The following is a 26,425-nucleotide window of genomic DNA, read 5'->3' as shown; positions in this document are numbered from 1 at the left end:
ACGATAAAAACAATAACAAAATAACGCTGAAAACCGATTAAAAACCCTGAAAACCATACATTTCACACCTGAGCCTCAACTCTCGCGGCCCGGTACCAAGCGACTCACGGACCGGTACCGGTCCGAGGCCCGGGGGTTGGGGACTGCTGCCTTAGATGTTAAAGTGGACAAAAATACTATGTGAGGATTTGTTAAAGAACATGTTGACAAATCGTTAGATCTAGAAATGAAAGAACAAAACATTTGACTCCCTTTGGAGGTACCAGCATTGCAAAATTTACTGTTTTTTCCCTATAGTTCACAAAATTTCACCAGTTCAGTTTTATCTAGGTTTATTTACTATATTAGTTTTCAGAAATCCACTCAACTTTTCTAGGCATGATTGGATGGAAGTGCATTTAAGAACATCATGTCTGACACTGTCAGATTGGGCATTAAGCTTTCTTTAACTGTCAAATCCCCCATGTGGAGTTTGATTTGCACGGATGTGACAGCATTGCAGGCAATAGTCTTGTGAGTTCAAAGCTAGTGTCCTGTCTCATGCACGATTTACTTAAGCAGAATATTTCCAGTATTAAGAACCCAGCTGACGCAAATTAACTCCTGCTGTGACACATGTGGGGCAGTGCTTTAGAGCTTTGGACAACAGTTTCTTTCCCAGATTCTCCCAAAATTCTTGTCTTGAATTCATGTGTGAAACGAGCTCATGTTTAAAAGTATGCTTTTTGTCCTCCACAACGTTTGTTTTTTTTGGTTGTATAGCCCAGAACAAAGGTTCTCTGAACACATCAAGGATGAACGCAACATGGACTTCCAGAAGAAGTTCATCCTTAAGAGAGATGATGCTAGCATGGATAAAGATGATAATCAGGTACATCGATTGTTATCACAAGTAAATGGTAAATGGCCTGTATTTGTATAGCGCTTTACTAGTCCCTAAGGACCCCAAAGCGCTTTACATATCCAGTCATCCACCCATTCACACACACATTCACACACTGGTACCTTGTAATTTTTTGTGTGTATACAGTGGTTCATTTGTTTGTTTGTTTTTGTCACTTTCCACGCATGCTAGTGTTTTTAGCTCCACCAATGAGTTGGATTCCTCGCTGAGTAACAAAAGCTTCTGTAGGCTTGTCTCAAATAGTTTTTCTTAATAACTTTAAAAGAAACACTGTATGTAAAGCTAGTTCTCAATCTTGCTGCCACATGTTACAGCTTTTGGAGATGGCCCCACAAAAATAAAGGGACATAGCTGGATTTAATGGCATGTGGTGTTTGACATGTTTTCATTCAGTCAGACAACAGATTGCCGAGGCATCTGGATGTGTGAACAACAAGCATTGCAGCAATTTCTTGGCTCAGTCCTGTAGTCATCTTACATAACCTTACTGAGGAGGCTAATTAGCTGTGTCAGTAACAGTTATGATAGAATGCAGGGTTTGGCCACAGAATGGCCATTGGCTTACAGTATACTGTTAAAGTAGCACAGTTATCAGTTAGGAGTGAAACTGCATTTGTTATCAAATATGAAAATTGATACATTTTTAATCTGCAGAATCTGGAAACATACCACATATATTGCATTCCTAGGCTATGTACAAATAATTGCATTTTTCTGTCTGATCCTGATGCAACCATTGCATTTTAGCTTTTTGCTTGGTTTCACATCCTATGGTTTCCATATACAGAATCTTTTCTTATTGCTAAATTGTGGTGATAAATTTAGGATGATGACTGGGAACTGCTTGACTGCACCATTTCCTTTCTAACCTAGCATCACCAATATCATTTCTGTATTAGTTATCGTCCTCCTACTTTCATACAGTTCATAGTCTTTAAGACATTTCAAAATCTTCTTGATGGCTAAGCCTAACATTATGACCACTAGTACAGATGAATGTTAATTACCTTATTCCAACAGCAAAGGTCAGAGAAAGACAGCAGCAGAAGGTTTTTCTGAGTGTATCCAAACTCCCCATCAGCAGTTATGAGTGTCTTTTTAGAGCTTTCCAGTAATCAAATTAGGGAATGTATTAGAGGAAATCCAAACTGTTTTGGCTTTGGCTTAGAATTTACAGGAATTAAATGATCATCGATGCTCGAGTCTGTGTACAAGATCCCCTGAGGACCTGTGTGTTGCACCCAAAAGAGTAACGAAGTTCCCTGCAGTGGTGGTCATAATGTGACAGCTTTGGGGACCCCACAATTGTGAAACATGTAGCACAGAAATTCAGTGCAAAACTCGAATTTATCTGCTGTATTGTTAAATTTGATCTATGTTGAAGAGCTATAAAATTATACACTTTTATAAAAACATTTTCAGTTTATTTCAAAAGGAACTTGATCTTTGTATGCTTCGATATTTGAGTAGCTCTTTAGATTTTAAATTAAACCTTAAATTGGACATTTTCAAATACAGAGACAATTCTCCACTTTGGAATTAGATTCTCTGTCTCAAAATTGATTTTGTTTATTTTGTTTTCTGGACCAAGTTTATCACACCATTTTATTCATTTCAGCAGTGTTTGTTTGGGGCTATGACACTTTTTCCTAATGCTTGCACAGATTTGTCATGCTGTCTTCTATGATTCTATGTTCTCTCACGTTTGTGGTGTTAAAAATTCCCATGCTGACTCATCCCTTGAACACTCACTTCGCACAGTTTTCATTCTGCTGTCTTGTTTTGACAACAGACATCTGCCCTTCCTCACATGCTATTGTTATCTTGTGCATTGCTGCTACTTTTCTTGACAGCAGGTTGCACAAAGTGTGACTATACGTGTTTGAAAATTAAATTGCATGCTTAATTATTTTACATTGTCATTCTCTCCCCAAATGTTAGATCCGCGTGCCGCTGCAGGACGGGCGGCGTAGCAAGTCCATTGAAGAGCGAGAGGAAGAATATCAGCGGGTACGAGACCGGATCTTTGCCCGAGAAGTAAGTATTGAACATGGATGGAGGAGCAAGTGCTTGCAGTGCATATTTCCTCATATGTCAACAGCACCAGTGTTTACTCAGTCAGGTTTACTCAGAAATTAATTTCTTTGTGATAAACTTCCACAATATCAACAATTACCTTCACTTAGTAATTTACTTTATGTGTTAAACTGACTTTTAATGAACTGTTCTTTTTCTTGGGTTGAATAATTGACAGTTGTATTTTGACCAGATGCTTGTGGTCGACATAAACAAGCTTTGGACATAATTTAATGGGATTTCTGACTGTTTGTCTTGGCAGAATTAGTAAAGTTCAGTACAGTTTGTTGTTTTTCAGGAAGAACCTACATTTTAAGCACATTTACACATAATGATCTTAAAGAGTTAAGATCAGAAAGACTTTATGTTAGCTGGATTTATCCGTCCTATTAGCTGCTTTGATTTGTGTTCAATGTGAGATGTCTGAGGTATTCGTCCTCCTCTATCATTAGTGTTTAGTGTTTTTTGAGTTGTTTGGAGCCATATAGTCTGTTCTCCACTTAGCTAAAGGTAACACCTTGGGCTTACTGATCTTAAGCACTTCCCAACTTTTTGGGATATTATTAGAAAGTAAGTGATCAGAATCATGTGATAATCCTGGAATCTGCAGTTCGTAACAAACGCGTTAGAAAGAAAAAAAAAAATCCTTTTTATCCCCCCCCCATTAAGAGAGTTATGTAGTAGGGTCATTCAACCTCAGAGCCATAGCCATAGCATTACAGATCCTTCAGAGTTTCATCGTGCTGCCTTTCCAGTGAGTCCCTCATCTCAGACGCGCTCACTCACATGGCACCGGGTTGGACTGCTGGCAAGAGTAGTCCTTGTTGAAAGTGTAGACTGTTGAGAAATGGGTCCTTATTATTTGTCACACTGAATTTGCAGTCTCTTGTGAGGTTCTTGATCCCACACTGGGAATCTGTGCTTTATTTTATGCCAAATACTCATAAATCCAAGCCTGTAAACCTTTTTGAAATGGAAAACACTGCTTGTCTTAAGTGCTCTTGAAAGAATTATACATTTCATAATGTGCAGGTGTCCTTTTTTTTACAGTCTTCTCAAAATGGATACATCAATGACAACAGGTAAGATCCTACGTTCTTCTGAAGACTTCAATGTTTGTAGTTCATAGACTTCATCATGGCCATCTCTCCTATTAACACTGTATTGTGTTAGGTTTTAGTTATGAGAGGTAGGCAGCTACCTCATTAAAATATTAAGAAGTATCTGTATGAGTTTAATTTTTGACTTCTTGCAAGTTTGCCTTGGGTAAAATTTGATTGTAGAGAAGAAATCAAATTTCGCTTTTTTTTTTTTTAAATCTTTTTTTCTTTCAAATGATTAATTTTCTAATTTTCCTGATGTTTTGTGTTAAAATTACTTTGAGTGACACTGTGTTTGAGAGAGATTTGTGCATAGTGGAATGCCACTTTTTTCCTTCTCTCTTATTTTAATAAGAAAATAATTTGACTCACAGGCAGTTAGACTAAGACGACCCCTAAGCATCCTGTCCGTTGAACTTGAAAGAGTATGATATAATATGCTGAGAGAAACGGGAATGATTGACCAGTCAACTTTTTGCCTTGTGTGCATTTTGTTTTTCTCCCTTATTTCTTTGGGTGGTGAAAGTTGCAATGAACCTTCCTCTACCTCTTACACCACTCGTTGTCATTCTTCTATAAACCCTATCCTGTTTTCCACTCCAGTCCTGTAACTCTAGCGTTTTCTCCTAATGTTAACCCCAACAGACTTTCCACTGAGGGCTACTGCTCTAGCTCTCAAAAGAGGAGGCAGATCTTTAGGTATTGGGCTACTGCTGACTGACTTGTGTGTTGCCATGCCCATTTTTCAAAGTGGTTTGGTGATGATAGTGGTGACCTGTGGTGGTTATCTTTGCTTGGCATAGTCGGCTGATTAATGGCTATTCCAGCATTGCACTTTTGGGCTTCCCAAGACCCATGCATGGCTGCTTTGTGGTTTCACTGGGGACTCACTGACCTACTTACCCTTCCACCCATCCACCATCAACCACATTTTTACACAAAGTAACTGCATTGCTTTCACAGTAATCTGTTTGTTTTGTGGTTGACTCAGTCTTGTAGTTTTTGTTAACATGTCAAATGTTGCATAGTATTGCATAAAATATACAAGTAGTGCGCATGTGCAGTAGTGCTCTCCAACTGACATGGTCATTTGAAAATAAGAACCACGAGGCCCTTTATATTTTGTGTCCAACAACTAATAATTTTCCTTATTGATAAATACTTTCTACTTTCATCTATACAGTGTTGGGAGATGTTCATGATTACTAATGAGTACTGTGTAGTCTCTTAGATGGAAGCCATAAAAATGTCTCATGCATCAATAAATACTTGTATATAAAAACTAAAGTTAAAAGTCCAAAGAGATACTAAAAATATCTTTGTTTGCATGCTTAACATGCTTTTAGACCTTTGTGCCCAAACTGTTCGACCTGCCTCAGCTTTGACTCTGATTTCTATAGCTATCCCATGCTACTCAGATATTATCATCAGATCCTTGTAGTGTTTTATGTTGCCTGAACAGATCAGGCGTGTTGTGGCGTATCCTGCAATACCAACATTTCCACTTGTCCTTAAACTAACCTCTGTTAGTGGAGCTTTGTCGCTGCTCAACATAAACACATTACAAACCTTAAGATCTAATGTGTCTTTGCCGTTTAGGAGTGGTATTAATGTTTTGGTACGCATGTGTACTTGGTTTAATTGGAGGAGCAAATACGTTGGTAACTTGTGAATCAATAAATATAAATATCAATCAATCAATCAATCTTTATTTATAAAGCACTTTTCATACAAAAAAAAATGTAGCACAAAGTGCTTTACATAGTTAAAAGCAGCCCACCCCACCCTCCAACTCACTCCCCACACTCTCATTAACATAAATGATGTGAATACACACATACCCCCCCCCCCCCCCCACCCCCCCCCCCCCCCCCCACACACACACACACACACACGCGCACACTTAAAGAGTAAAAATTGGGCTGGGCTCGCATGAGCCAAGTGAGGAAACACTATAACAGGGAGCCGTCTGCACCGGTCACAGACCGCAGCCTCCAGGCTGGGCACACAGCAGGAGGGAGGCCAAGGAGCCCCCCAGCCAGGCTGAGAGGACCCCCAGAGACCCAGCAGCCACAGTCGATCACAGCCCCGGTGCAGAGAGCGCCCTCTGAGGAAACACTGGAGATATGACACAATAGGATATATACAGGGTAAAATGATAAAATAAATAAGAACAGGATACAATATAAATATAAATATAAATAGAGTAAGAAGATTAAAAAATGAATAAGAATAAAATCAATAAATATTAGGTAAAGTCTAAATTAATAATAGAATAACAGGATAGAATAAATAAGCATAAAATAAATAAACGCTAAGTAAAAGCTAAATTAAAAAGGTGGGTCTTGAGCCTGGTTTTCATATATGGTTTTCATGCCTCTACACTTGGCATCACATTCTGTTGTTTTGAAAATGCTGCCTTTAGGGAGTTACTGGAAATTTTCATTTGGATTAGGATGAACTGATTTGGAATTTGGTGGTCAAAGGTAAAAAAAAATCAGATAGGCCATGTTTTTGGGCTAGGCTTTAAAATTCTTATGGAATAATCCACTTGTAAGATTTAGATTAATAATAGGATAAAGTTTTGGCATTTTGTATACAAAAGCTTAAAGGCAGAGGCCAGACAAACATTGATAAAACTGGTGAAGGCGTACAAGATGGTAATTCCAGTGTTTTTATTCTGTAAATATAAACAGGATCTAATATATGTTCTGCTGTTTGTAACATGTGTTTGTGTAGTGAAATGTAGACGTTTTCAGACATGACCCTTCTGTCATATTTAAGAATTTTTTAAGTTTTTTTTTTTAACCATATGAGTAGTCCACTTAAAAAAAAAATTCTGTTATCACTTAATTTATGAAAATTTTAGAAGTTTAACATGGGAATTGAAACAGAATTATGTATGTTTGAAGTGTTTTTCTTTCCATCTAAATGTGCTTATAAGAAATTTTAACCTTTTAGAGAATGCATGCTGTTAAAATACACCCCTAAAATCACAGACTTGTTGATGTTCTTCAGTTTAATGAACCCACATAAAAGCTCTTTGGCTATAATAACATCTAACAAGGAAAATGATTGAGGTGCAGAACACCAGGAGTCTTATCTCCCCCTCCTTCCCTTGTTTGTGCATGTGATGGGGGAATGCTGTCGTGGGGAGATGAAATATCATGTGATCAACAGCAGAATCCCTCCTCCTCTTTCTTCTCATCCTGCTCTCATCTTTGTCTGCAGATCGAAGCGAACAAGTGTGCGACTGCTTGTACAGAGAATGTCAGAGCACCCACCCTTCCTTAAAATAGGCTGTGCGGAGAGAGGCCTCAAAATAGATCCCCCCCCATTAATTCGGTCTCTGAAATATTTATGAGCCACAGCCACCTTTTAAGCACTACTGCCTATCACTATGGTTTTACAACCATAAACACATCTTCGTGCTCATCATGGAGATTTCCACAACCTGTCTGACATATTATGAATTAATTCCAGTCTTTTCTCTGTACATGGACATACTCTGTTCATAAACCTCCAGTGATGGGGTAAAAAAACATTTACAGCCCTGGTGGTTGTTTTTCTTTTCTATGCTTTTTTTTTCTTGCATGCAGGGTCTTTGTTCTACAATATTTTAGCAGCACAGTTGCATTTTTCTTTTTAAAGTTTTAAAGTTAATAAATTCCGCTTTCTTTCTTTTTTTTTTTTTCTTTCATGTTCAGCTAGAACAATAGTATTCTTAATGCTGCCACTTAACTGGCAGACCCAGTCATTCACGTGATAGTGGATTTCCTCAGAGTGGTGGTTACTGTTTCAGCATGATCATTAGTTTTCTTGGCAGCTACCCTTATCTAGGGTGACAGCATCACAACAACACGTTGTGTGTGAACACAGCAGTGTAGCTTAAAGAACTATATTGGTGAAGCAGTTGTAGTAAGTGTGTATTTTTGTAAGTATTGTGTGTGAGAGTCTGAGTGCTGATGTACATCTGCTCTTAATGAGTGTTTATGTACATTTGGTATTAATTCAGTAGTGTATGTGTGTTTTGTTTCTATGCTATTTGCTGTCTCAGTGAAAAGACGATGCATTTTTAAGTGCATGCATGATTGTTTCATCTGTGTTAATATGTTTAACATGTTTATGCAAGTATATATGTCCTCTATGGGAATGGTGTCTACAGTCTTTGGGCCTTTTCACACCTGGAAATACAAACTAGGTTCATATTTTGTTAAACTGATCTGGTTATTATGTGAATGGAGTCTAAAATAGTTTACGTTCCACGTGGACTTGATACTGATTTGATGGGGATGTGTCTGATATACACATGCATACATACCGGCCTCACTTTCTTTATTTTCACATGCCATTGCTCTGTCACAATATACCTGAAAGGTGTCAGGTTTTAACCCTTCAAGTCCCTTGATATTTAAAAACAGTCTCGGCCTCTCTCTAGCCCAGGGGTGGGCAACTCCAGGCCTCGAGGGCCGGTATCCTGCAGGTTTTAGATGTGTCCTTGAACCAACACAGCTGATTTAAATGGCTAAATTAGCTCCTCAACATGTCCTGAAGTTCTCCAGAGGCCTGGTAACAAACTAATCATGTGATTCAGGTGTGTTGACTCAGGGTGAGATCTAAAACCTGCAGGGACACCGGCCCTCGAGGCCTGGAATTGCCCACCCCTGCTCTAGCCTCTACCACAGAGTGTTCTAGTTTTCACAGTAGAAACAAACACAACTCGTTCTGGACCGAAGCCACCTCTTTTTGTCAGGTTAAGTTTGACTGTTTGGTCTGGACCCAGGCCCATATGTCCATAAGTTTTAACTACAGTGATTTTGGTTGGTATCAAACAAAATTTAAAAAGTCTAGACCAAACATGGTAGGTGTGAAAGCACCCTTAGATGGTTAATGTGTGCTGAGCTCTTGGAAATCTGTCTTTGTGTCTAGTGTCTTTGTAATATCTTCTTACATCCTAGTGTTTGGAGCATCTTTTGCATGTATGTTTTCCTTTCTGGATGGGTTTGTGTGAGTGTGTGTGTGTGTGTGTGGGGGGGGGAGGTTTGTATTTTTTTTAAATTTGAGACATTATTATTTGGTATGTTGCCTGAGTTTGTATTGTGGTATACTTAACCAGCAAATATACATCTGTGTTGAATGCTCCATCTTTAAAACCTCTTAAACTGTGTGTACTCTACGCTATTGGTGACCTTACTCTGCTCTTCTGTTTCTGCTCCCCCTATCCTTTTCTGTCTTCAACTGTCTTTATTCTGCTTCCACCTACACACCTCTGCTTCGAACTCTCTTATATGCACACCTTTTTTTTCTTTTCTTCCTTTTTTTCTTCTTCTTTTTTTTTTTTTTTTTTTTTTTTTTTTAAATCTCCTCCTTCTAACCCTATACTTTTTTGTCTTTCTCTTCTGGCTGTGCTTTCTGTAATTTGCACATTCTCACTCACCTTTCAACTCTTCCTGCTACAACACCTCCTCTACTTCATCACTACTTCATTCCCATTTTATTTCCATCATGTCATCTCTTATCTTTCTTTTTTTTTCTTCCTACTCTGTCTTTTCTCAGAAACCGCGAGAGCTCCAGCCGGGCATCAAGCAGCCGTCAAAGCAGCACGGACAGTGACATGAAGTGCCTGGAGCCAAGGCCTTGGAGCAGCACCGACTCAGACAGCTCTAACCGCACTCTCCGGCCACCCGTCACTAAGGCCAGCAGCTTCTCTGGTATCTCCATCCTTACCAGGGGGGATAGCCTTGGCAGCAACAAAGGCTCGCAAGGGAGCTGCAAAGGCTCTCGCTCTGGTAAGGTTTGGAGAAAAGTGGAGAAGAAGCATTTAGGTAGTATGCTATTAGCTTGTTTTATTTTACTTGCCTTAAATGAGTAGTACAACATGGAGAGATGGATTATCTAGTCATGTAAGCTGTTTTTTGTATAAAACATAATGAAAAATTATGATAGAACTGACCGAACATCATTGTAGTTTAAGAATTAGCTGTGTAGCATAAATTGAATTCAAGAAGCTCCCTTATGTCTATATTCCACATCCCATAAAATTCTCTCAGGTCGGCCTTCTTAGCGAGATTTTAAGGTAATGGATAGTGCCTTATTTCTTATTTCATTGCTAAATGTGCCAGATATTTTTTTTTTAAACAAGCTCTGGAGAATGATATGGTTGGTCATTTCTAAAAGTTGCCCTTTTCATATGTAGCGCACAGCAAGAGATGGTCTGCTTCAGACAAATTCTCACCTTTGAAAATACTCATTTTTGGTTCAGGAGAAGGGTGCTGCCTGGGTAAAGTGTGGAGAATGAAGGCTATTTGACGCCCACTTGCGCAGTGTGTATTCACATTACCTGAGCTATTTCCACATGGTCTCTGTTGGGCATAACAGATTTTGTACTATGACCTTAAATAGCTTTTAAGGTCCGGCTGTGTCGGACATTTGCCTTCCCGAATGTGTCTCCATCGGCTTGTGTCTATAAAAGTTCAGGGCTGGAGTGCATGTGTGAAAACAATTTAATAGTGGTCATCAGTGGACTCGAGGATTGGTTGATTTGCTTCTCCCGACGGGGCTCCCCCGGTTTCATTTTAAGTCTGTGTTGACTGCTGTGCTAGTTTTTGCTTTTAAGATTCATGTGTAGAAGTGTTTTTGTCTGCCCTACTCTGTGGAGACTAAAGGTGTATTCATTTCTCCTGTATTGTTTTGGGAAAAGCCTGTGAAGATCCTGACCCTTGTTGAGTTTTTGTGTTGGTTTTTATTTTGGAAAGTATCATCCACACAGTCACAGGCAGCCTGTTGGTCAGAACAATAAAAGTATTTTCTTAGGGAATTGTGTGCCCCCAGTACCTACTAGCTACTTGACAAATGATTTGGACCCTGCAGTTTGTGACTTGTTAAACAAGTCATCAGAAACTCCTGTGGTTTTAAAGGCTTTCAAGGCCGTCCCTTTATTAGCAAAGAAAATATTAAAGCTACAGGTATTTATCTGATTAAGAATTAATTTCTGTCCAAACGTGTTCTTGTAAAATGTTGAGAGCTTATTTAGCAGAGCTCATATTTTATAACAACCAGGAATCAGAAGTTACTAAAATTAGCTTCAATTGACTTTTTAAACTACAAAGGTGACAAACGTTTGATGCAAAGTTGACTTTATTTTGCCCTTTATTGGTTGGTTTTTTGTACTGTTTTTATCAATAAATGTCAGCAACAAAGGACATACACCCATGTGTGTTGATTTCTCCCTAAGATGGCAAACTGAAACACTCCAAGTTGGTGACTTTTGGAGATTTGTTTCCCTGGATGATTGAGAATGCATCAAGATGAAACACAAAAGGAAGCTCACCGCTTTTAGCAGCTCCCCCACCCCCTCAATCACTCAGTGAGTGATTGAGGGGGTGGGGGAGTGGAATGTTTCAGTGTTTCAGTTTGCCATCTTAGGGAGAAATCAACACATGTCCTTTGTATGTCCTTTGTTGATAAAAACAGTACAAAAAACCAACCATTTGTACACATATTTACAAATGGCCTGCTGAGTGGTGCATGGAGCAAGTTTTGGGTGGCTTGCGACCTAAAATCCAAGTACACAGATGCAAAAAAAATCAGGCCACTGTGCGATCTGTTCACTGCTACAGGTACACATGTGGTAAATGCAGACGACAGATACCGTGGCAGTGCCAGGATTGTGAGTGATTGCTGAAAATGTTGAAATGTACTCACTCACTTTTTATCATTATTTGTAAATATGTGTACAAATGGTTGGTTTTTTGTACTGTTTTCATCAATAAATGTCAGCAACAAAGGACATACAAAGGACATGTGTTGATTTCTCCCTAAGATGGCAAACTGAAACACTCCACTCCCCCACCCCCTCAATCACTCACCCCCACTCCCCTCCCTCCAGAATTCCTAGGTAACGACCTAATATACATATGAATGACTAGCCAATTTAGCTTCCACTTCCACCATTTGACTGCTCTCGGGTTTTATAGGTAGAAAGGTAGAAGCCTGGGGATGCTAGTGCTAGTGGTTTTGCACACATACAAATCATTTTCAGAAATCTTCAGAACACTATTTGGTGTTATTCAGTGATGATGCAATATTTTAAGATCAAGTCATAATTTGTGGGTTTCAGTGTTGGAGAATTTAAATTTCAAAATGATCTCCTTTATCTATCATGTCATCTTCTAAATCACTAGGCCTTCCCCTAGTCAGCCCTGATGTATGTCCTCCACCTGCAGCCTCCCAGTCCAGCCGTAGTCTGCTACCCTGCCCATCTCAACAGCCACAGCAGCCACAGCCCCAGGCTCCACCTCAGACTGCCCTGCTGCCCACACCGCCGCAGCACCCTATGAGCAACCACATGATTGCTCAGGTAAGTTATCTCCACTACCAACCAAAAATGGATGCAATGGCACATTCAATTTGTGGTTTAATATAGGACGTCTGTTTGAGAGTCTGTTTTTCTTTTTGTTTTCTTCGGTGTAGCAGAAGAAAGAGAAAAACATGAGGTATTTAAGTGGTCATGACTGTTAGTGTAACAACTCTTACTTAAATGTGCATACTGTAATTGGAAAATATGGAAAAATTTTAGACAGTCCAGTTTATTCATTGAAATTGATTATTAAGGGCAGCAGTGTAATTTCAGGTATAAATATCCTGCAGACAGTGAAGCTGCATTATTTCTCCTTGTCATACACAGCTCATCAGTGAAAAAAGAATTTGAAATGGAAACTTGGCCTTCTCCAATGTCCTACTCGCAAACACTTTTATTACTTCTTAAAAGTGAAAGAAAAAGTTGAAATGGCTACAGATAAAACATGCTCTTAATTAAAATAAAATTCTTAGACCCAGAGTTGTTTAATATATGGTCGACATCCCTTTTACTTGGGCCTGCATGCCACATTTTTATTCTCCAGAGCGAGGGAGAACTTTAAACACAGTTTTCTAACTATTACGGTTAGACACTGTGTGCATATTGTTCTACAATCACTTCCAGGGTGTAGTGGCCTGAGGACATTCCTTTCAGAACATTTGGGATTAATGCATATCCTGTTACACCCTCATCAAACGTATCAGGGAAAAAACAAAGACTTTGAGGAGGAATGGATGGAAACAAGTGTAGTGAATTGAACATATTCAGCTTATATATAGAATCAATGTCAACCCATCCTCCTTTAACAGGTTTGATTTTTCCAATAACTTCACAGTCGATAGTCTTTGATTGCACACATTTCCTTTTCTTCCTTTTTTTCTGAGTAGTAATAATTACACTTAATTTTTTATACATAATTTGTTTGTGTAATATTTAGAAAAAAAAAACTTGATTTCCATTACTATCCTCTCTGCTCATTAACAACTTTTCCTTTGTGTTCTAACCCTCATTTTTCCTATGTCTTCATTTCTGTTTTTCCCTTCTTTTCACTGCTTCTGATGCCGTGTTCTTTTCACTGCCTTGCTTCACTCTTTCTATGCTCTACCTCTTTATTTCATCCCTTTTTTTTGGTGTGTATAGCCGGTGGCGTCTCTGCAGCCCTCTCAGCCTGTCTCCTACTCCAGCCCTTCCTGCCCCCAGGTTCTCCTGCCAGTTTCTCCTCCCCAGCAGTACACAATGGTACTGACACGTATTATAGCTTCATCTCTGTTATACTCATTCAGTTAATGACTGACACTTTAGCTGATGCCATATCCTACTAAAAACACTTGCACTCATTTACTGTCCTGTTTACATTCACTCAGGGGAGTCAAAAAACATATCTTGGTTCTATCAAGATGTGAGTGTGTCTGCAAATACATTTAAGTAATAGCTTTTTCATATAAATTGGTGTTACTGTCTAAAGTGGATTCAGTGAGTAAATGTTGTGTCTGTAGTAACAAAAGAAATGACAAGGATGTGTCCAGTTTGTTCCTGGCTACGTTTTTTGTTTTTCTCTTTTAAATCACTGCATCTGTATGAGTGCAACCACGGTTGCCCACAGAAGCAGAGTTTGAGTTTGGTTGTGTTTACATTGGAACAGTCATTTGAAAAAGAGTTTTCACTTGACTCTATGCAGTTAAATCTTAAAAGTTCATGCAGTACAATTAGAAAAAGACTGAACAACTGAGGAGTTTTTGGGAAGCGTTACCAGAAGCTGTAACCTGAAGAAGCTTTCTAAACGAAGCACAGCTTGTTTTCTGCCCCAGGGCCTTGCAATCACTCACTCAACCATGAAATCCTCTCCAAAGTATTCTAGAGTCAGATCTATCTGAGAGCAAAAGGTGGCTGAAACCTGTCACACACCCTAGGATCATTGTCCTGTTGCAACAGGACAATGATCCCAAGCACAGCAACAAATCTATGACAGAATAACTGGAAAAGACTCAACGTGGTGTAATGGCCCCAGTCAGAGATGAGTTCTGCCTGATTTAAAATGCCGCGTTGGGACCTTAAGAGAGCTAAGCATAAATAATAACCTGCAAATTTCAATGAACTGTAAAGTCAAGTGTGTGAAAATTCGTCCAGAGGTGATGTGAGAGATGTGGGGTTTTTTTTTGTTTTTTTTTAACAAAATTGTGTAGAGTCCTTTGAAAACTTTCTTTTTCACATGACTGTATGTAAAGCAATGACCGATTAAACCAGTATAAACTTCAGTGTCTAATTTTAGATTTTCCAGCATACAACAAAGTCGATACTCCTGTCATATATTCTGAATGTTTGCAATGTTGTATTTGGATTCTGCTAATAATAATAATAATCATGATGATGTGTTTAACTGTATATGTATATACTCAAAGTAATAAATAAAGTGTTTTCCAAAATGACACAATGACCCTTTAATAATCAGAATAGGAGTCGTTTTAGACCATTGCTAATGAAGCATTTAGGCTGTTGGAGATCATTGTTAATTACTTAGTATATCCTAAAATCCATCTCCAAAATCAAAAAACAGTACTGATATAGGAGTGTCACCTATAAGTCATAACCAACTAATGGCATTATTCCCATTCTACCCAGGGAGAAGAGCTGGCACCCCAGTTCACACAGATGACACTGAGTCGGCAGGGCTCCAGTGAGAACCCCGAGCCTCCCCCGATGTATCAGGCTACTCCTCCAGTGCTGCCGCAGCACCCCCCACCTCAGACCGGCTACATTATGGCTACTACGGGTCAACCTTTGCCACCTCCGTCTGGTTACCAGCCCACCACTGGACACCCCCATCCTCCACCTCCACCGCCTCCTCCATCCCAGCCTGTCATGCAGGCCGCACCACCTCCACAAGGCTACATGCAGCCCCCTCCACCTCAGCAGGTATGCATTCCTCCACAGGTGGTTAGATAAAAACAGCAGACATACCTTTTAGATTTAAATTCAGTTTCCACAGTTTGTCAGCTTTGATTGAATATTGATGTAGCTGATATCTGGAGGCAACCATGCCCAAGGATTACATGATTAATGAAATGTAACACAATGTAATAAATAAAACAGACCTGTGTATGACTTTCATATCGGGTAGTTAAAATATAATTGCAAACATAAATTAATATTTCATACTTGCAAAAGGTTTTATAGATCTGTTATCTAATTTAAATCATTACCTAGAACAGCACTCTACACCGAAGGCAAAGTAATTCGTGATATGTCAGTTACCAAAGCTGTCACAAATATCATGGAAGATTTGCAAAATGTTCTGTTTTTATGGCTTTTCATCAGGCTTTTCACTCATCGGATTCTATCAAAAGTTATATACGTACTATTTGTAATGAACTAATTCAGTTTTGACATGTTGTGCAGTTTTCTTTATACAGATTCATCCTGATTGACACTTAAAAATAGCTTTGATTCTGTGTGCTTTCATTGTAAAGTTCTAATCTTGACCTTTAGAGACATTTATTGCTGGTTATTGGTGCATTGTAGTGTAGTGTACTCTAGTGTTTCTGTTGGCGAGTCAGCACGATCATAAAAAATTGGTGGCCAATACAGTCGTCAACAGGCTGAATCACAATGTTGTATGGTGAGATAGAATTAACCTGCACCCCAGCAAACCTGTGGACGCAGAAGTATAATCACACCTTTGAGTGGAGTTGATTGTCTTTTGTTTTAGTTCATCGTTTTGATTTACTCTCACTTTTCTGCTATGTTGCAAATGTCCTCGACATATTTCCTGCCTACAAAAATTTTGCAAAATAATCTTAAGATGCAGCACGTGTTTGCTCGGGTTCTCTCCAGGTACTCTGGCTTCCTTCTACATCCAAAGACATGCAGTTAGTGCTGTTTGGTTAATTGGTGATTCTAAATTGCCCACAGCTGTGATGCGAGTCTTGAGAGTCTGTCTTTTTGTAGCTGGGATAGCCGCCTGCAAACCCTGATAAGGATAAGTGGAAGAAGATGGATGGAGTTGCTTGAAAACCATCCAGTTGAAGTACAACAATGAATGATGAATGTTATTTGCTAAAGGTCTAAATAAGCAATTTTTAACAGGGGGGAAATTTTTTACTGCTTTAAATACAAGACTATTACTACAAATATTCCAGCTTTCATGCTGATAATCCTGTCCTAACACATTTGCTTTAGTGAAATTTAAGGACAAAGTATTTATGAAAGTCTTTATTGCTGTTGTGATTTGAGAATTTGATGGTTTGCAGAAGCAAAATAATATGGTAGTTTATTACTTCTACACTAAAAATTGTCTACACCAGTGTGATTCAGTTATTCTTCCCTTCAAAGTTCATTAAATACAGATTACTGAACTTTGGTTTGTTATTTCTACGCAGATACAAGTCTCATACTACCCTCCTGGTCAGTATCCAAGCTCAGGCCAGCAGTACCGTGTGCCCCAGCCAATGTCCCACCAGGTGTCTTACCCAACCCAACGCACACAACCCATGCCTCAGCCAGCACAGCAGTCAGGTCAGTTGATTTTCATGTGCTGTGCATCATCAGACAACATGATATTCAAAAACAAAAAAACAAAAAAAAACTTTTTTGATATGCAAAGACATAAATACTTCCATTTGCAGCAAATGGCCATTAAAAAGAGGCCTTTGTCAAATGTTGATGCACATTTACTTTTTATTGCATATTGTGTTTTTATTTTATTTTATTTTTCAGTCTATTGACAACTGGAAGACAGGGTTTTAATGTGTATTTGTAACAGATGTTGTATACTTAAGTTCAAAATTATTATTTGTCCATGTAGTTGTACTTACTGGAAATTATATTGGGGATAAAGTCCACTCGATTTTGGAACTGTAAATGTTTTCCACAGTCACACTTGCTTTTAAATCTACCAGGTGAAAGGTTGGAGTGAAACAGCCGTGCCTGCTTGTTCATCCAAGTCCAATACAATCAGATAAATATAGGGCTATTTTTCCTTTTGTGTTCCTGGAAAAAGTTGTCAGGCGCCAGCATTGTATGGTTTGTGAAGTCTGGCTGTTTGTATAGTAAGTGACTGACAGTGTTGACAACCTAAACGGACTTTGGATCATAATGGACGTCTGCCAAAGCCACATAGTTCATGAACATGAAGGTCAGAAAGACCCTACATTACAACATGCCTGCAGTCTGGTCTGAAATATAATTTTTGTGATGGTGAAGATTTATACTCATAGAAAATTAATTAATGAATTTATATTATGTTTAAGCATGTAAGCTTAAAGTGATGGTACATTTCAGTTTTTGTGAGTTACGTGATTGTCAGTGTTCTGTAAATTGTTTTCCTTTTTTTCCCTTTTTATTTAATATATTATGGTTGACATTAACGCTTATGTCCTGTTGTTCTGTGAATTATTTAAAGGTAAAGACCCAGCTACTCCTCTTCATCCCATTTTCTCCCTTCTGTAATATACTGTGGTTTTACTTTAAATATTTTTATTTTTAAATTATTTTGGTCATCAGGTCTTCAGACCATGATGCCCAGCCAGCAGCCGAGTTACCAGGGCATGATGGGTGTGCAACAACCCCAAAATCCTGGACTGCTCAATTCACAGAGAGCAGGAATGGGAGGACAAATGCAGAGTATAATGGTTCAGTACCCACAGATGCCATCATATCAGGTATGCAACTGTAGGAGTTGATAAAGGATACTTGTCAACAGTCATATCTTTCTTTGGTTAATGTGACTAGTTGATGATTACAGAACTGTCAGGTTTTTTTCCAGGCGAGAACAAAAGTTAAGCATTTCCAGTATCTAAACCACATGCGGCTCAATGTTAAAACAGCGCCATCTGGTGTACAGTTGAAACATCATTTTATGTCTGTGAAACAGATGTGGAGCTTACAGTCCTAAAACTGCAACAAGCTTAACAAAACAATCTAAGCAAATATTTTGAAAGTAGACCTGTTTGTTAGGAGAAACCTTTGGAATGCAAGCATGCTGATCCACACAGGTATGCACACATGGGTATTCACAGACGCGGACTAAAGCTTTCTTGGCTGCTGCCTCAAAGCACACTGTGCGCTGTCTATCTTGCGTGCTGCACAATATCGTTTATTATTTAGTAAATATTGATATCTATGACTAGCTAGTTTATTGTGATGGTGCTTTGTTTTCTCTATTATTATGTTGCTCTTTGTTGTTTGCTGTCTCCTCTGTTTGTTTTTTTTTGTTTGTTTTTTTTTTTTTTCTCCATACAGGTGACCCAGGAGTTCTTTTTTTTTTCTTCTCTCTCTTCCCCCCCCTTCTCACCGTCTCTTCTCCCCTTTGGTTTTCTTTCTTTCTCTCCCCCTCTTTCTCTCATTCATTCCCCCTGTCCTATTTATTTAAAAAAAAAAAAAAAAAAAAAAAAGACAAAGGATGAACTGAAGCTCTGCCATCACGTAATGTCGCATACTGCTGTTTCTGATGTCATTTAGAAAAAAAAAGAAAAAAAAAAAAGAAAGTAGACCTGTTTTTCTGCTGTACTGATACAGATAAGAGTTAAAAGAACTGATCAGATCTAACTCAGGTTTGTGCCAGTGGTTTATTTAGAGTCAGGGGTGCAGCTGCAGAAAGCTCTCGCTTTTTGCCACTGTAGTTTGTGTTGTGTGTAGGCACCGAAGAACACCTCAACCCTGTGTTGGCAGCCAAAAAAGCTTGCATTTATAATCCATGTTGCGATGATATTTTACTAAAATGTGCTAACATGGAGTTTTGATTATGTGGTTTAGATTGTGAATTGAATAAGGTTGCCGCTCAGAGGCAACTGAAAATCTGTTGCTACTGTGATATTCCAAACACACCAATATGCAGCAAAGAGTTGCGCTGAATATCTGGTGCTTGTTAAACAATAACAAACGTCGTGCAAAGTGTAACACGGGTTTAACACGAGTATCTACCTAATCATCTTTGTCAGAAGACTCCTAGACCCATCAGTACACATTCTTGAACTGGACTTTTTTTCCCCTTGATCTTTGACACTTTGCTAGGTACCTGTGGGTAATGAAAATCAGCAGGTGGTGCAGCAGCAGTACCAGCAGCAGGTCATGGTTCCAGTCAGCCAGTCTGTCCAGGGGCCCATGCCTGTTTACTACAGTGTTATCACACCCACACAGCAGAATAGCACAAGGTAGGTGCTTGAAGACATGATATTCCAACAAGAGATTTAATAATAACCTTGAAGTATTTGAAATGGTTAATATAACCATCCACAATGTGGTGATGATGTTCATCTTTTTATGTGTCTGTCTATCCTGCAGTCCATCAGTAGGTTACCTGCAGCCCCCCAGCTCTGAGCAGTATCAGATAACACAGTCACCATCCCCCTGCAACCCTCCACAGTTGCAGCAGCAATATTCAGGTGAGGCTTGATGTCAGCAGATTGTAAAGATGAATATGTTTAGGATTTTTTTGGACATCAGAAATTTGTGTGACATCCATAATTAATACTGGACTTATATGCTTTATAAAAGTGTAGGCTCCTAAAAAGAAAACAGTCTAAAAACTGTTTTTGTTCTAGACTGCAGCAGTCCCAGGTACATCTGTATTTGAGTATATACTAGTGCTGACCTGATGAAGTCATAGTGTGCTTAAATCTACAAACACTATGTTGACTAATCTTAGTTGCAACTGTCCTTTACAAAATTAGATGAAAGGTATTTAGGTAAGAGTTCAGACAAAGGTACACAGGGTTCACATGTTTAACACGTAACTCGGTGTACTTCAAGCCCTGCACACGGGGACAAACAATGTTTTACCTCAAATTAGGTCAGGTTTATTTTTATGTATTCATAGAGCAATGTGATTGGCCAGGAAATGAGATGTATCTATAAACGTGACATTGTTCTTCAATGTTTTCTGCAGTTTTGCTTCATTTGTGACAATTAAAACCACCAAATTGAAAGTTGTTGTGTAAACAGAGGGGAGAAAATAATGAGAAAATTAATTTAAAAATAAGTCAGCTTGGTTGGCATTTATCAAAACTATGCAAACAGCTGATCTAATGCAGGTGTACACAGATATAAAGACATCTTAATTATACAACTATATTTTTAATGGTTATAAGTTCTCTTAATATGGTTGTCATGTTATAATAAACGCCTTAATATTACATTGTTCATTATCTGTTTTTAAAGCAGCTCTCACTCATGGATGAACACAGATTACTTAGATTAATAGTTGTCTGCACTATAATTTAATATATAATATATGTGGCTTACTAAAGTGGTTTAAAGTCTTGGAATTGCTCAGTTGTCACTCTTAAAGGGAAACTGGTATTTTAATTAACTTGTGTAAAGCTGCCTTTTTTGCTGAATCAAATATTTATCTTTCAAAAGATATGAAACGTATTTCACTACACATATTGATATTATTATGTTACACGTGTCTGACTGTTTGTGCTCTCTCAGGAGTACCACCTCCTGGGCCTGGGGTGATGGTCATGCAGCTCAGTGTCCCCAATGGACCGCAGCCTTCCCAGAACCCCCCTCTTGTCCAGTGGAACCCTTGCAAGTACTACAGCATAGAGCAAAGGGCAAGCAAGCCAGGCGAGCTCTACAAACCTGACAACACTCCACAGGTACACGCGTGCATGCAAGCCTTGTTGATCAATGCAACAAACCTTGTTAATTCAATCTGCAACTCGCATGTCCGTGTGTGTACTTAATTGTCTTTTCATTAACATCTCCACACCCTAGCTGTGATCTGTGATTCGCTTTAAAGGCTGTTTAGATCAGGAGGCTCTTTGAATCTGATGAATGAGTAAAGATTTTGAACTTAAATTACCATCAATTAATCAAAATAATATTATAATGTCTCTTATTTTTGCTCTGTGTGTATAGGCCAGTACTCAACTGACGAGTCCCCTGGCCTCTCCCACTCAGTCTCCCACCCCGTCACCTTCTGGCAGCGTCAACAGTGTCTGTCCAGGCCTGGGACCATTACCCCTCATTTCCCAGTTTCCTCGGCCAGGAGGGCCAGCTCAAGGTACAAGTGAAGGTTCAAATCCATAAACAGATACTGACTGTTCATGAGTAAGTTTTCATACACAATGTAAAAAATATTGCTGGTCTCCAATTGAATATCATCCCAGTATAGCCCCTAGACTCACAATCACATAAAGTACACTTAAGGCTTTGATTTGTGTGCTATGTTACCCTTTCATATTCTTCTCAGCAGCTTTATACATCCATAAAAGTCTGGACTAGTCAGCAGTAGTATATATATTTTGCCATGTTAGCTTTGTTGGTGCTACCATTTACAGCAGCATTGATGAAATGTTGTTTTATACATTTAAGGTTTCGCCCCCAGGTGAGTTATTTATAGAAGAATCTCTTGTGAGGTCATAAAATTGTGCTTTATCTATAAAGATGGCACCTTTACAGCCAATTTACAAAAAAAAAAAAATCTTATTTCGCCCTTTACTCTGTAACATCTTATCATGTACTACCCAACATCTTATCTTTTAGCCTGTACAAACTCTAAAATGATTGTGACACATCAGCTCAATCTGTTAGGAAATCACCTTCTGCAACAAGGGTGTAATAGACTGTTCATGTTCATTTGTGGCTTTGCTTATTAGCCATTTAGGTGGCGAGCATGGAGTCTATAACCAAAAAAAGCAAATGGGCTAAATCATTACGATTACTCTGTAAGTTGTCTTTGACAAAATTGCTCTTTCCTGTAATAATTTCTTGCTCCCCAAAAGTTTGGGACCCCCTGGTTAAAATATTATGAGTGCAACTTTGATTTAAAACAAATAAATAAATAAATAACAATTGTATTCGCCCAGCTTGGTTGGTTGAAAAGAGGTTTAGTGCACAAAAAGCAATCCTCTTGATGCAGGTGTGCTTTCAGCCCTTGTTAGGTTTGTGCTCTTTCACCAGTTGTGTCAGCAACCCTCTAAACCATGTCGGGTGGCTTTTGGCTGCAAGCCAGTGAACAAATGATGGCTTCACCTCAGCAAATTCACATGACTGGCATCGTGCCACCTGGTCAAACCTTCTGCATACACACGTAACTTTACCTCATCACTGTCCTTTGGCCTATTTTTATTCTTCGAAATGTACGGTTACACATATGAACAGGCTCTTGCATCAGTCTGCGATACTACATCTCCACAGTGCATCTTTATGGCATTTATAATGTATAATAAATACTGTCGTAGTCAGCTGACCCATAGATGACTTTAGGTGGTTTCCATATTTTTTTGTTTTAACTTCTTCCAAATCTTTATTGGAGTAATTTGCCAATTTAATTTACCAGTATACATTATACGTATCCATTTTGACTGTTGAGTGTTAGTGTATTTAGAGTATGTTGTATGGATTTCCAATCTTGAACTGTTCCTTCTTCATTAGGAGTTGTTCTCTTTCTAAGGGATCATTTGTCTTATCCAGTGGTCTAACATTATGCCACATGTATTTTTCCAGCCACACTGTTAGGTTTTCAAAACTAGTGAAAATCATTAATGCTTATCCATTTAGATTACACTTATGTTCATCTGGTTACAAATAAGAAGTGGTTTCTGTTTCTTGTAATTAGTTTTGAAATGATGTACTCACATGTCATCGGACCTCTTTTATTGTGCACTGCACTCCCAGACACACAAACATGGTCTTCCTTTAAACGCTGCATTTAGTACATACATCTGATATGTTTAATATTACTCACTTTAACTTGACAGGTGCTGCATATATTTGCAAAATGGATTACAGCACGGTTTTCAAGCTTCGGGTGAGGTTTTAATTTTAATTCACCATTTGAATTGTGCAGGTGATGGTCGCTACTCTCTTTTGGGGCAGCCCCTCCAGTATAGTCTGTGTCCCCCACACCTCATGCACGGTCAGTCCTCCTACAGCTCTCATCAGGTTAGTATTGACAAGCCTTTGTCCTGAATTCCATCTTAATGATTAGGGTATTGACTGATATTGATGTTTTCTAGTAAGAGCCTTTTAGTTTGTCAGTGTGCATTAATCAGTTTCTCTGGTTTAAACTTATTGCTTTAGTTTGTGGACATTTGTTTTTCGTTTGGGTGCTGTCATGAATTCTGGGGTGTAAAAACTTACCACCAGCTACAGAACTGTCTTTGAAGAAACAATAAATTTGTAGGCATGTGAAGAAACTGATAGCCTCTTAAGAATGACATTTTTGTTACTATAACACAAGGAGAAGCTGTTATAAAGCAATGTAACATTTAATTTGAATTCATTGCTGATTGAGACCCATTGATTATCTGTCTGGGCTCTGTGATTAAAGTGCTCCAGAATTGAGAATCACACAACTTTTGTGCGTTACAGTCATAAAATGTGGCCTTTGAAGGATTAAAGCTCTTTTTAGGGCACGTTGTGTAGCTAAAGCGCAGTGTTTCAAAAATTTGAAATCCGTGAGCTGTCATTTTGTTTCTCTGCTGCTGACCTTCCAGTGCCCACGAACTGTGCAGTCTGGTGAAATGTTTTTAAGGGTACAACTGATATCACATACCCCCACCTAGTGTCCTCCTTTGTTACTGCATCTTTATGAGTGTTATCTGATGTGTTTAGGGCCAAGGAGTAATGAAACACGGAGCACGAGGGAAAAAACAAACACTCAAAGCTGCATCAACAGATCTTGGTACCACTGATGTAGGTAAGTTAGAAATCCACCATCACAGACCAGCATAAATCGGCAAGTGTCCTTTAATTTTGTGCTGGTATGTTTTTAAAGAGTTACACAACTTAAAAGAACCCTGAGTTTCAACATTCGGTATGTTGTTTTTGTAACAACACAGCTTCCTAACTCGACTGGAATCTGCAGTTTACTTTAGTCTTCTTTATCTTTATAAAACCCAAGAATTTGTGGCACGTATAAGACACGCATGAGAAAGTTGCGTATCTTCTTTTCTTGTCTGAGGACATACGGATTATAAAAGCTTGTTACTTAGGTGAAAGCAAAGACTGTGTATGTGTGACTTTATTATTTTTGGTAGTCTATATTCCTGTGCTTTTCTCTTTTTGGTTTGCTCACATTATATGGAGTTCATTAGTATTATCATTGTCCCTCCTCGTTCAGTGGTGAGTCGAGTACTCGAGGTGACAGACCTGCCGGAGGGGATCACACGTCCAGAGGCTGAAAAGCTCTTCAACCAGCTGTCGCTGTGCGGTGCCAAGATCCAGTGGCTGAAGGAGCCCCAAGGAGGCCGAGGAGGAGCAGGGGGCTGCGGCCCCTGTCCTGGTGCTGGGCCTTCAGGGCCAGGAGCAACAGCAGGCCCCGGAGCTAGCATGGGAGCTGGGGGAGCGAAGGGCGACGGAAACGACCCAGCTCACCTCTACACAGTAGTGGCAGTGTTCCCCAACACCATGGCTGCCCAGAGTGCTTCCTTCAAACTTAACAACAGTGGGGCCAGCCTCTTCAAACTGAGGGCCGCCAAAAAGAACTATGACCTGCGCGTGCTGGAGAGAGCCAGTTCTCAGTGAGAGGAAAAGAGAGGGGGAGGAACGAAGGTGAAAGACAGACAGAAAGAGAGACACTTGTTGGAGTGGTGGAAAAGGGGGAGGACTGAGGGGGACTGCTCTTAGTGTACAAATTAAAAAAAAAAAAAAAAAAACAAACAAAAAAAAACTTGATTTAAATCATGTGTCAAATGTATAAAAGGGAAGAGGGTGTGAATCATGAGGTGGCTGGTGTTTGGTTGCAAATATGATTTTGTTGTTTGTTTTTATTCATTGTTTTTGTTTTGTATTTATATCGCAGAAGAGCACACAAGACACGCGAGCATGTGTTTCACTGTTGCCGTGGAATGTGTGCTGCCATGATACAAAAACACACATAACAGAAACACAAGTGCAGGCAACAGGGTCACGTAGCACATAACAAAAACACACTGGACAGTCGACCTCAGTCAAACCTTTTCCTCCTCTTCCTCCCTCCCCCCCCCTTGACCCTTCCTCCTTTTTTTCTGCCAGCGCTTTCTCACCTTCCTCGACTTTCTGTCACACAGTCGTCTCTTTATCTCACATATTTATAAATTTTCATACGGCACAGTTGCGTATGCTCCGCTTTCTCCTGCTGCTCCCCCCTCTTGCCATGTCTCAAACTGCCTCCTATCTTTCTCTGCTCCTCTGTCCCTCTCATGTATTCTGTCACTGCTCTCTCCTCTCTTGCTTTGTTTGCCTTACTGCTGTTGTGGGTTTCTGTATTGCGCTGTTTTCTTTTTTCTTTTTTTCTCAGAAGTTTTTCTTTGTTTGTTTTTTGGGGTTCAATATATTTATATAAGTGATGTAAGGAATAAAAGAAATCTATATATTCGGTGAAATTTTTTTTTCTTCCCTCCCCCCCTGAGTGACAAAGGTTAGGCCTTCCTATTTATCCCTTTACTCCTTCCCTCTTCATCCCCGCTCCTCTTCCCATCTTTTTTTTCCTTACTGCCCTCTACCTCACTTCTTCTGCCCCTCTCCTCTCTCCCACAGCCGGCCCACATGCCCCAGCTCCACCCACCCGACGCCCCATTGTGTTTGCATTTTTTTTTTCGTTGACAGCTGTGCAGAACGTATCAGAAGAAGTAGTAAAAGTGCACAATGATTGCATATGTCTACTGTAAATTTTATTTAATCTGTTATTTTTTGGTTCGTTTTTAAAAATATAAAAGTCGAGAAAAAAAATCTATGAAAACATGCTTTGTGTCGTGGTTTGTTGTACTGATTTACTAAAGCTGACTGTGACATCTGAACCTAGAGGTGGTACCCTGCAAAAGCGCTTTGCAGTCTTCTGTCCTGCCTGGTAGGTCTATCCACCTTGCATTTTTTAAGGATTTTTGCCTCTCTGCAGTAACAACCATATTTTAGGAATCATCTACTGTCATGGCTAAAAACTCTGTTGGCCAATCAAAATTTCCCTTATTGGCCAAGCTTTCAAAGACACCAGGATAATGAACATACAAACTAATATACAGTCAGGTCCATAAATATTGGGACATCGACACAATTCTAACA

At 39.2% G+C, this 26,425-nt stretch overlaps 1 protein-coding gene across 1 annotated transcript in view; it reads left to right on the top strand.

Annotated features, from left to right (window-relative positions):
- The window catches only part of r3hdm2 (R3H domain containing 2), a 61,293-nt gene extending 35,324 nt beyond the window's left edge, over window positions 1–25,969 (top strand). Inside the window, exons 12-28 of the mRNA XM_085353500.1 lie at window positions 763–871; window positions 2,846–2,941; window positions 4,031–4,062; window positions 4,726–4,779; window positions 9,637–9,869; window positions 12,264–12,439; window positions 13,580–13,678; window positions 15,059–15,352; window positions 16,816–16,951; window positions 17,939–18,096; window positions 19,448–19,587; window positions 19,718–19,818; window positions 20,867–21,036; window positions 21,299–21,443; window positions 23,232–23,326; window positions 23,999–24,083; window positions 24,507–25,969. Coding sequence (XP_085209626.1) covers window positions 763–871; window positions 2,846–2,941; window positions 4,031–4,062; window positions 4,726–4,779; window positions 9,637–9,869; window positions 12,264–12,439; window positions 13,580–13,678; window positions 15,059–15,352; window positions 16,816–16,951; window positions 17,939–18,096; window positions 19,448–19,587; window positions 19,718–19,818; window positions 20,867–21,036; window positions 21,299–21,443; window positions 23,232–23,326; window positions 23,999–24,083; window positions 24,507–24,910 — 2,527 coding nt within the window. The 3' untranslated portion in view covers window positions 24,911–25,969. The remainder of the gene's footprint in view (window positions 1–762; window positions 872–2,845; window positions 2,942–4,030; window positions 4,063–4,725; window positions 4,780–9,636; window positions 9,870–12,263; window positions 12,440–13,579; window positions 13,679–15,058; window positions 15,353–16,815; window positions 16,952–17,938; window positions 18,097–19,447; window positions 19,588–19,717; window positions 19,819–20,866; window positions 21,037–21,298; window positions 21,444–23,231; window positions 23,327–23,998; window positions 24,084–24,506) is intronic.
- Window positions 25,970–26,425: the final 456 nt, after the last annotated feature.

The sequence above is a fragment of the Diplotaxodon limnothrissa genome, linkage group LG5 (genome assembly GCF_057381915.1).
Source record: "Diplotaxodon limnothrissa isolate DT_005_m linkage group LG5, D_limnothrissa_male_GT1.1, whole genome shotgun sequence".
NCBI lineage: Eukaryota > Metazoa > Chordata > Actinopteri > Cichliformes > Cichlidae > Diplotaxodon > Diplotaxodon limnothrissa.
Note: the sequence above shows the minus strand (reverse complement) of the source record. Positions and strands in the feature narration are given on the sequence as shown.